Source organism: Adelges cooleyi, unplaced genomic scaffold, assembly GCF_023614345.1.
Source record: "Adelges cooleyi isolate 19-005CV unplaced genomic scaffold, UGA_ACOO_1.1 ACOO_flye_CR_arks_rails_tigmint_CR_PRNA_8, whole genome shotgun sequence".
Classification (NCBI taxonomy): domain Eukaryota; kingdom Metazoa; phylum Arthropoda; class Insecta; order Hemiptera; family Adelgidae; genus Adelges; species Adelges cooleyi.
Genome location: NW_026096513.1, coordinates 5,550,796 through 5,562,537, shown reverse-complemented (window position 1 = coordinate 5,562,537; position 11,742 = coordinate 5,550,796). Strand labels below are relative to the sequence as shown.

The 11,742-nt window shown below is 29.5% G+C and overlaps 1 protein-coding gene across 3 annotated transcripts in view; it reads right to left on the bottom strand.

Moving 5' to 3' along the window:
• Positions 1-11,477: 11,477 nt before the first annotated feature.
• The window catches only part of LOC126845817 (uncharacterized), a 30,177-nt gene continuing 29,912 nt past the window's right edge, over positions 11,478-11,742 (bottom strand). For all 3 annotated transcript variants that reach the window (XM_050584741.1, XM_050584740.1, XM_050584744.1), the window contains one exon: positions 11,478-11,573. In XM_050584741.1, the coding sequence (XP_050440698.1) occupies positions 11,512-11,573 (62 nt within the window). In that variant the 3' untranslated portion in view covers positions 11,478-11,511. The remainder of the gene's footprint in view (positions 11,574-11,742) is intronic.

Here is an 11,742-nt window from a genome sequence, read left to right as displayed (position 1 = left end):
ACTGTTAATACTGTCCTCACGCATACTTGTCCCGCGCAAAGCAGTTTTGATGGGAAAAAATTGTAATTTATCCTACAGAAATGACTGTGATAGTCTAACCAAAAAAAAAAAAATGGCACTCGACAAAGTATCGTCATTGTTGTATACTAGATATTTAAAAAAAATTGCCTATACTTTACTCCTTAGAAATGGCATGGTAGCCATTTAATGGATAGCGGCCCTCTTAATAATAACGCTTTCCGTTCGCCTTGACCGACTTTTTTACATAATTTTCATTTTATATAATTACTACTTTTAATTATTTGTATTGGCCAAAAAAAGTTATAACTTAGTAATAATATATAAATACTTGACACGACCGATAACGTGCTTAGCAACGTATAAAAGCAAAATCGCCAAGTTGATAAATAAACAATAATCATGGTAGTCGTTTACTTTTACTCGAGCAATTTTCTTCCTAATAAAATTCAGTGATTTCTTTGTCGTTTGTTTTCTGTGACTCAACAGTGATCGAATGGATTGCTTTCAAACTGAAAGACGACATCATTTTTGAAAAAGACACGGCGGCTGTTGGAAAACCATTTGTCGACCAATTTTAATACAGGTATGTTTATATTATTATTATTATTTAAATAGTATTTATTATTTAGTGTAAAGTAGAAAAATATTCAAACGGAAATACATACAACTTTCTTATAATATTTTATAATAATTTACAGTTATAATAGTTATATTATGAACATTAAAAACAATTTTTACTCTTCAACTATTATGTTCTGTTCTGTTGATATATGTATTATATATATATATAATACATACATATGTATTATGTATTATACTGTTTTATTTGTCTTAAATTTCATAATTAATTTGTATACTAGATAAATAAAACGATGTCTGTTTTTAAGGAGTTCTGTATAGGCAATATTTAAGAAAAGTTGCTGTTTTAATAAATTTCCGGTTAATTTCTATGAAAAAATGTTCAATAATTATTAAGATATAAGTATTTTGTTTAAATAAAAATATATTTTTATATAACGACCATTCTGTCTAAAACACTTTTCACCAAAATTTAACAATCACAAATGTTAGAGGAATTTTTTTATTTGAGAATTTGTATTTTACATAACTTTAACTTTGATGCTAAAGTGCACTGTTAAACTATACTACTGAATTTTTGAGGCCATACATATTATTCTGGATAAAAGGATTTACTGTAATTGAATAAACTTATGATTTACCTTCGTATAGATATTATTATTATATTTTCATCCACTGTCTGTAATATTATTATTATTATTTTTTTTACTTGAGTAGACGACAGTGACATTTTCATTACCGGTTGTCAGGGGAATTGTATGGAGTCTCAATGGAAAACAGTCGCATGACATACCATTCTTTAATAAGCTTTTCTTTTCTATATTTTATTACAATTGTACATTTTTTGTTTTTGAAACTATACCTGCATTCAACGTAATTCATCAGTCTGTTTTGATACTAATAAAAAAAAAACCCAAAAGAATTCCCCTAGTCGTAGGTTGTTATTATTAAAAACATATATATCTACTATTTAACTGAAAATAATAGTATACCAATTATGAAGAAAATGTGAAGTAGGTAATGTGTCACGCTTCTTTTAGAAAAACCGGAATGATACAGTTTGTTATTAAATGTAAGTATTGATAATTAACTATCAGTTCAAAATTATTATTTTCCAAAATGAGATTTACTCAAGTAGTACCTCCATAGATCCAAAATCGAAAAAGCCAACTCCTTCACCCTCAAAACCGGGAAAACCAGAAAAAAATGCCAATTTTTCAACTTCAAATTGGATTTGCAAACCTCGAATTTAACATTAAATAACCCTGCACCCCCTTATTTAAACATGTTGGGATGTCTTTTATATTAAAGTTAAAAGAAAGTGCGCGATTAAGAATATTTTAGCTGTCTGTAAACACAGACACTGAGCTGTATTAAGCGGCTTTGTTTTTTTTATAGCCGCTTGTTACAAATAAAACTTAACGATTATAATAATATCAATATTTGCTATAGAAAAATGTATTTTAAATATTTTCGTTTGAACAAACTCAAATTTCTAATGGCCTGAAGTTTTGATTACAACGGAAGAAGACTTCTTCAATGTTCAAATAGAATTCATAAGCACGATCGTCAATAAATATTTTATTCCTTTAACCTATTGAATTGCCTCACCACCAATGAACTGCAATAGCTACATCCTCCACGGAGTCTTATAATTTTATATTTCAATAGTATTGTTACAATTCCAAATGTTTCCTTTGTAAAAAATGGATGTTTTTTTTTCAATATTTATATTTTCTTTTGTTTATTCAATAAATTGATAGCTCACTCTTCAACCTCCAAAAGTAAGGAAAAAATAGAAAAACTGATCCCAAATGCAAAATCAGGGAGCCCAAAATCTTATTTTAAGATGTCTTTAATATTCAAACTAGGATGTATTAAGAGGCATTATTTTTTTTGTAGCCGCTTGTTACAACTTTCTTTTTTGTTACACATAAAATGCAATGGTTTTAATAATGTCAATATTAATTAACATAGAAAATGTGTTTAAAATATTTTCGTTTAAGCAAACATAAGTTAATAATGTTCTGAAGTTTTAAATGAAAATCTCATCGCCTACCCAAGCGCAGTATTGATATTATAACGGTATACAAAACACCTACTTCTTCGCATTAGTTAAACCATCACCACAGAAGAAATTCTAATTTTACTGTTAATTTTTTTTTTCAAACGCCTTTCGTCCATCATTCGTCGGTCAATTTTTTCACTTTTCAATATGTGTGTTTTCGACAGAATAATTATAATAACGTTGTGTCTGTGTGCGTCGCCGAAGCTGTTTGATAGTCTAGAAATACCGGTGAAAATTGGTAATTTGGATGCTCATGAAGTGAAAGAGTTGCTTGCGATATGCAAACCTTTTCAGAAATTAAAAATGAACACTGGATCTTTTTACACTGCGACACTAATAACTGGAGTTGCGGGTGTCACGAAACCACATTTGCTTTACAATGGTACTGCCAGGTATCCACCCTATTACAACATAGCGGTTGAAAATAAGACCTTGCACGATATATGTTACGGTGCTGAGACTCGACATATGTTATATGAAATATCGTTAAGAATAATAAATGTTGTGGAGAGTGTTGGCGTATTCCTCCTTATTAAAATAAGTATGCTGGCCAATCACATTGCCGGCTTATCGCTAACACCATTGGAGCTGTTCAAAAGGATTCAAAGAGCTATAAGTATAATCTATAGCATATTCAGTCAACTTTCCATAGGTTTAGATCCGATCAGAAAGCTGAAAGTTATCATTAAAACCTTTAAAAAAAAAGTGGATATTACTAATGAAGATATAGCAGCATTTCAAGCTGAGTGTGTTGAATTTATGAACAAGTATAGTCACCTAATTAGGCTCGTAGACATAGGAGATATCGACGTGTTTAACATTCCAACGGAAGGAGAGTTCTTTAAAATTCAAATAGAATTCATAAACACGAACGTCAAAAAATATTTTGTTCATATTGAATTGCCTCCCCGCCGATGAAGTGCAATAGCTACCTCGTTCAAAGATTTATTATATTTTAATATTATTATAGTATTAATTAATTCCAAATGTTTTTATTGCTTATTACTATGTGTTTGATTAAAGATTCAATGTTAGTCAATATGTTTGTTCTCTAATAAAAACCGTAGAAAATAATATATTATTATAGCAAATATATGGAAAGTTTTAATGTTTTGTTTAATAGAAATTACATATAACCATCCGCGTAAGCACTATTACAATAATTTTGAATAAATTGGATGTCATATTCATTGGTAATACTTATTTATTATTATATATTTTTAAAATATCATTTTACTTATTAGTTTGTTGTATTTTTGGAAGCATCTAAATAAATGGACAGCGTATTACAATTACATTTCTATAAACCCTTTTAAACTATAGAAATTATTATTTTGTTCATACAAAAAATTTGACGATTTTTTCGAAATTTCAAATTTACTGTTTTAAACAAGTGTACATGAATTCCGCCTAAAATTTCAATTAAATAACATTTTTTTTTTGTTAGGGCAACGTTAGGTCTTGAATAATTTCCGAGCCATGGACTGGGTCGGACCAATCAATTATATTATTTGAAATTGTGTTTAATTTATTTTGAATTAATTGAACACAATTTAATTTTAATTGTGTTCATAGTAATAATTGTTTTTAAATTATAATATTGGTCCAACCAGTTTTTTATTTTTGGTTATGCTATTCTACATTTAAAACATTTTGTATTATTTAAAAAATTTACAAAAACAGATTTCTGTATTTATGATGTACAACAGCGAGAAGTAATAATTATTTGTTATGCTTTATAGCGAGCGATAACAGGCAGACAATGACTACTAAACTACTATTATTAATACTGAACAAAAAAAACATTTTGTAATATAAGTAAAAACTTAACTATAGTTATAATCAATTTTGAAGGTATATTCATAGGCTTTTAAACGCCAGTAATTAGAACCGCGTGTGTTAAAAATGTGGCCTTTCAGTCCCTACAATGCCCTTATCCACTGTGCTCCTTTTTTTTACAAAAAAGTTTAAATTGTTCATAAATAATTGTTCAGGCTTAAACGTCAAAACACTTCACGAAATTGCCATAATCTACTCAATCAAGACTCCACTCTAACCTCGATGGTCATCCGAACCAACTCTTTGATAAGCTCACCCCGCTAGATATCTAGCAGACATTCCAAGACATTTTGGTCTTCACCGAAATTGGCCAAAGGATCTGCTTAGAAGTAAAATAAAGATCTAACTGTACGGCCATCAATATGTATAAAGTGTTTTGTTTTAAAAGTTGATTTCACACACTGGTATCTTTAAAGATAGATAAAGCGATAAGCTGCTAGATGCTAGTTCGTTACAGTCGTTTTTCTGAAAACCCTGTTGTACCTTTTAATAAAGTAACTTTTTTTAAACCGGTATTCACACATATAAATATATATATATATATGTATATACATACATTACAGTGGCTAAGGGTTTTTGCCAGGTGCGGGTGACATAAGGTAATACATCATTGCGTTTAATATAATATAAAATTGTCTTCATGGGCAAAAATCAAATAAAGTAAAACCAATAAAGCGTGCCTACGTATTATATACAGACAAAACAAAAAACCAATAAACTATTTTATAAATTTGTAATAATTTAAAAATATAGACTATACTACCAGGTCATATTATTATTAGCAAACCAAAGAAATATGAAAAACCATTTACCCCAGAAGGAACTTTTTCTTCTTATCTCTTTTAGAGATAATGAGCTATGCTCAAAGTCTGGATAATAGATTAAAAAACCGAACATAATATCACTGTTCCCGTGTTTTTAAGAATGAAGATATGATATTAATTTTAAAACTATTAAAATAACTCTTGGAATAATGAAGGTTGAATATTTTTCGTTTTCGTCCATTATCAGGTTATTTTAGAAATCAAACCAACTGGAACAGGCTTACACTGAGCATCAATCAGATACGCTTAGCAGAAATCAATTTGTATTTCAAAAAGTATTTTATATACCTAAGGAAGCTGGCACTGAGGGCGTTTTTGTTGATATCTAGATTATCTATCTGGGAGAGGATAAAAATATAAAAACTAGTGAAGAATTACGATCAATTTGTATGACAATGTTTTATGGAAGTTACCCCAACTGAAGAATGTTTACGCTGAGCATCAGTTACGCTTGGACGTATTCGATTCTCATTTTATTGCATAACATTTAAGTAGGTAAAATGATTCAACGATAAATATAAAATTCTATTATTCTTTATTTTATGAACTAGGTTGTTAATAGTTAACAAATATATAATAATAAATATGGCATTACCATGGAATATGATACTGTTAGGTGTGCAGAATAAATATATAATTAGATATATATAGATATATAAAGATATACATACAATTTATTCAAAACTATTGTAACAATTCTTACACGGATGGTTAAATATAATTTGTAATAAACAAAACCATTTTAAAAAACCTGTCTCGGTGTAAACAGTTCCGCGGCGCATTTTCAAATCCATAAACTTGCAGCATAGCATGAGCAACTCCATCACGTCACTTACGTCATGTAAGGTATCAAGTCGCACTGGTATTGTTATACTATCAAACAGCTTTGGCGACACACATAGACAAAATGTTATAAAAATTATTTTGATGGAAACACACATGTTGAAAACTAACAAAAATGGGCCGACAACTAATGGACAAAAAACGTTCAAGTAAACAATTTTTTAAAAATCTTACAATAAATTATAGTTTTCTTCTGCGGTGATGGTGTAACTGGTGGCAATATGGTTTTTTATACCATTTCTTAATTTTGATACTGCGCTTGGATAGTCAATTTGTAATTAAAACTTTAGAACATAAAAAATGTAAGTTTGTTCAAGCGAAAATATTTAAAACCCATTTTCTATAATAAATATTGACATTTCTATAATCATGAAATTATATATATTTTTTTATGGATGTAATAAAAGAAAAAAAACCAGTACAGTGGGGTCGGTGCATAATAGTTGCGGAGCATAGTGGGGACGCAGAGTCACAGGTTTACAGAAATTTTTAAATCAATTTCGAAAAAATGCTTTGATGCAAATCGGTAGAGTTACGACTACGAACCTATCCAAGTATCTATACTTGTTTATAAACATAATACACACGTTTTCCAAATATACGACATACCTTCGGCTGTGTTTGGCACGCGCGCTTTGGACAAAAGCAAGTCAGTGGCCAGATTAGACGACAAAGTAGTAGCCATAAAGTACAAGAAAATTAATGGTTCTATCGTTATTTTTCGTGCACTAAACATGTTTACCATTAACGATCGGCTCGATTCCGTAAAAGTCAAATTTACACATTGACAAACATTTTGTTTTGATCTTCTCGTATCTATTTAAATGTACTTCAATAGTTGTATATTGATAAGATTGCATTTGAAGATGGCGCATTACACGAATAACACGACACTTGTTAACACGCCCTTACACGTCACGCCGTGTGATGATGTTGTGCACACAAATACAACGCAACCGATCACGTATAATACCTTTTTATCTTTTATTCAGAACATTGCACAACCTATACAGTTTGTACGTACAATAGGCGTAATTGATAACATTATTTAGACAATAGAATTTCGCTTGGAGGCTTGAGAGGAGAAAACACCCAGTTATACGTCAGTACCGTTTTGCATTTCAATTGGAGAACCTATACCCATACTATTAATAATTATGGGTTACTCGAGTCCTTCTGATAGTGATTTTGAAGAGCACTTGGAAGACATGGCTGTGGCAGCATTTTTAAATGAATCCATAAGTAGCCGCACATTTTGGGTTCATCCTATTGACGAGGAAAGAGTTGAAAAAGGAGTGTTTAACTAATATTCTAAAATATAAAAATCTATAATTTATGAAAAAATGTGCACTCGAATTTTTCAGTTTTCGACGTGTAGTTACTTAACTACTTACATTTTAACTTAGACTCTTATTATATATAAAAAAAAAAATTTGGAAAAACGATTCAACGATAAATAATAACTCTTTTGTTGATTATTTCATGAATTAGGTTGTTATAATGAAGTAAGTAACATCTTTATTGCCCCAAAAAAAAAAGACATATTAAACGACATACAATTTATTCGAAACTATTGTAATAGCGCTTACACGGATGGCTAAATGTGATTTTTAATAAATAAAAATTAACTTATTGTATATTTTAAAAACTTTACATATATTATGTGCTATGTAATATTTTCTACAGTTTTTAGAGTTCTAACATATTGACCAACGTTAAATTTTTAAAATTAATAGTAAATCTTTAATCAAATACATAATAATAAGCGAAAACATAATTTGTAATTAATAAATACTGTTATTATATGAAAATTATAATAATCCTTGGAAGATGTAGCTACTGCACTTCATTGGCGTAGAGGCAATGGAATAGGCTTAAAATAATTAGCGACGTTGGTCTGTATGAATTCCATTTGAACATCTAAATACTTATCTAGATTGTTTGGGTTAATGTTGGTCAAGTCAACATCTCCTATGTCTACGAACCTATCCAAGTGTCTATACATGTTCTTAAACATAATAGACACGTTTTCCAAGTATGCGGCGTATGTAGGAGTAAAATCAGTAGTGTAGGTGCATTTTCGAATGATTCCTCTTAGCTCTTCGATCGGCGTACGAGAAATGGACAGTATGAAGAATTTTGCATTGATTTTTTCCAAAATGGATAGTAGACTGGTCGCATACAGCCTACGGAGTATTTGAGGTAAGTTCACAATGTTACGGACTACCGTACTTATTTTAATAAGGAGGTATACGCCAACACTCTCCACAACATTTATTATTCTTAACGACAATTCCGGTAACATATGTGGAACCGTCATGTCTTCGAATATTTCCAACAAAGTCCTATCTACAACCTGCAGTCTGTAGTCAATAAAAATCGCAGTACCTTTATGGAACCTACCCGTACGCAGTTGGCTTTGGGCTGTCTCGGTGTAAACAGTTCCACGGCGCATTTTCAAATCCATAAACTTGCAGCATAGCATGAGCAAATCCGACACGTCACGTACGTCATGTAAGGTATCAATTTCCACTGGTATCGTTATACTATCAAACAGCTTTGGCGACACACATAGACAAAACGTTATTATAATTATTCTGATGGAAACACACATGTTGAAAACTAACAAAAATGGGCCGACAACTAATGGACAAAAAACGGTCAAGTAAAAAGGTTTCTAAAAATCTTACAATAAATTATAGTTTTCTTCTGCGGTGGTGGTGTAACTGATGGCAATAAGTATTTTTTTTTACCGTTTCTCAATTTCGATACTGCGCTTGGATAGTAGATTTTTAATTAAAACTTCAGAACATCATAAATGGTTAGTTTGTTTAAGCGAAAATATGTAAAACACATTTTCTATAATAAATCTTGACATTTTCATAACCGTGAAATTTCGGTTGTGATAAAAAAAATTGTACTTTTAAAAAAAATTAAACAAAATCATTTATTTCGTGTTTTTTAGTTATGATCCTAACTTTAAGGGTAACAGCTATTAAAGTCTGATAAAAAAATACTAACCGAAAAAGTATTATCATTATATAATGACATAAAACTATTTGTTGTTTTATTGAAAAAACTCGATTAAGAGTACCCATTTTCTTGTGGAGGCGAAAAACAAAATAATAATGTATTCATGTCAATCGATAAACGGATATTTTTTACTTTAGTTATTTTCTGGAAAAGCACAAGGAATTTACTTAACCCGAAAATACAATTTTTTACCTTAGGAAAACACTAGCGTGAGTTGATGTGTGTTTCCATTTCCACTGTTTACATAAACGAAAAAATAGTTCATATACAATTTCTTTGCACGTTTAAAAGACTGAGAACATTATTCGGATACCCATATTGAGCTTGCGTTAAAATAATGTACACCTAACGTCGACAAATACAGGGTCTATAGAATTGCATTGCCCATTTCACTTATTGGCGATTTTCTAAAATTACGAAAAAAACGACCTATGTGAATAATTTTGTGTTTTTGTCATACAATGATGTTTTATGGGCATTGCAATTTTTTAGGTAGATAAATTGGTTTATTATTGTTAGTTTTTTTTAAATAAATATCTACGTTTGAATTAATAGGTTTTAGTAAATGTTGAGTTTGTTGATATCTCTAATATAGCTTTTAGATTTTATGAACTGTTATAAACTTTTTTTTAAATATATTTTAATAGAAAACGTTTTTAGTTAAAGTATAGAAAAAAACGACAATGTAAATTGTATAATAATTGTTTTTAAATTCCATCAAAACGTTAAGACTGTTATTTAGTATTAGTTTATTTTCATTCCATCGAACGGCAGTGTCCAATTTAGACATAAATAATATATAATATTATATTGTTTTTATATTTTATTTAGTAAACTTTCGTTTTATTTTAAATTAACAATGAAGTTTATAGAAAATACGGTACATTTTTTTATATTGCCTTTGAGCTATTCTAGATACTAAAGGTGCTAAGCTAAAGGGCTAGCCCTCTTGCCCAAGCTACGCCTATGGATTTGTATAGAAAATATCGCCTCCGATGATGTGTCTAACCTATATTTTAGGCTTTTGAATTTTCAAACCTGGTTTTGAACCGAATATATACTTGAGTATCGGTTGAAGTTTTCAAAACTCTTAAAATATTTTCTATGAAGTATAAACAGATATTTTATCGGCGCGTAGGTTTGAACTAAAAATCTATTCATATACCGTTAAAATGAAATTGTTTTTGTGTTTTCTGCAGTTGCTGTAATTGTTCTTATTTGTACAAATGTTTCGAATGTTAAATCATTTCACTGAAAAACAGTGTATATTTCTTTCGATATACTCCCATTAGTTGTTATAGTATTATGCATTTTATTGGTTTTCAAGTTTTCGCAGTATTTTTTGTCCCTGCAAATTGTTTTTCTGATAGAATAAATATATAACCATTTTTACATGTAGCAGCTTTACACTATACAGTGTGCTTTGGTTGCAGCTACTTTAAGTCTAATTTTAATTCCAAAAACTACGGTTAAAATCAGGTTGATTACGTAGGTAGAACCAAACTGACACTGTGCCTATCATTTTAGGTATACGTTTTTATTTGTTTGATATTTATATAAAGACCAGGCGTAATAGAGATAAGGCTCATTTTCTAGTAGTCTAAGCGCCGACCATTATTATTATTATATACATGTTTCTTTTTTACTTCAAAAATTGTTTTACATGGATATTTTTAATGTTCCTATTATTGACTTATATGAATGAATTAATTTATATACCGTTTTTTCTGACTACTGCACTCAAAACGTAGTTTTCACTGTATGTAATTGAAGGTTCAAATGTTTTCTGATTATATGTCATAAGTTAAGTACAACGATAACATTGTACCAATGCACAAATAAAACAACACTATAAATAAAAAAATCGATCGTATTTACTTCGAATTCAGTTGTTTATATTACAGAAGAAAATAAAATGGAATTATTAATACTCTTGGATAAATATATTATTATTAAAGTGTATAGGCACATCCGTATTAACCTACAAAGTATTAAATGTATATGCTTAGTAAAATCACGAAGAGAGCACATTCTTATTCGAATATTGATCAAGCACACTAATAACCTAAAGCTCGCCGACAATGAAAAATTATAATGATTTCTAAGTAAAAACATCATTTTAACGGTATTACATTGTATATTTAACAACAAATCGTATTTTATCAATATGAATTATTATTGTTATGTATTCAATAAAAGCATTAAATTCAAATATACATGTACAGTTATACAGCTTAAAAAAGAATCATAAAACATCAAATTTAAAACTGATTATGCTTAAGGAAAATCATGGGTAATCGGCTTTCATTTCACCAATTCCGTAAATATCAACATGAAGAACTCCGTAATATCCAAATGTCCGTCTTCTAAAAAGTGCATAATGTTTAGTAAACAAGTTCAGTTTTTTTTTGTCTCTAGATCTACTTAAACATTTTAACCACTATGATATAATATTTAGTATGGAAACATCAGCAATCGTTTTCCGACGAGAATAGTTTGTATAATTATTATTTTAAAATCACTCCTTTCTCCGCC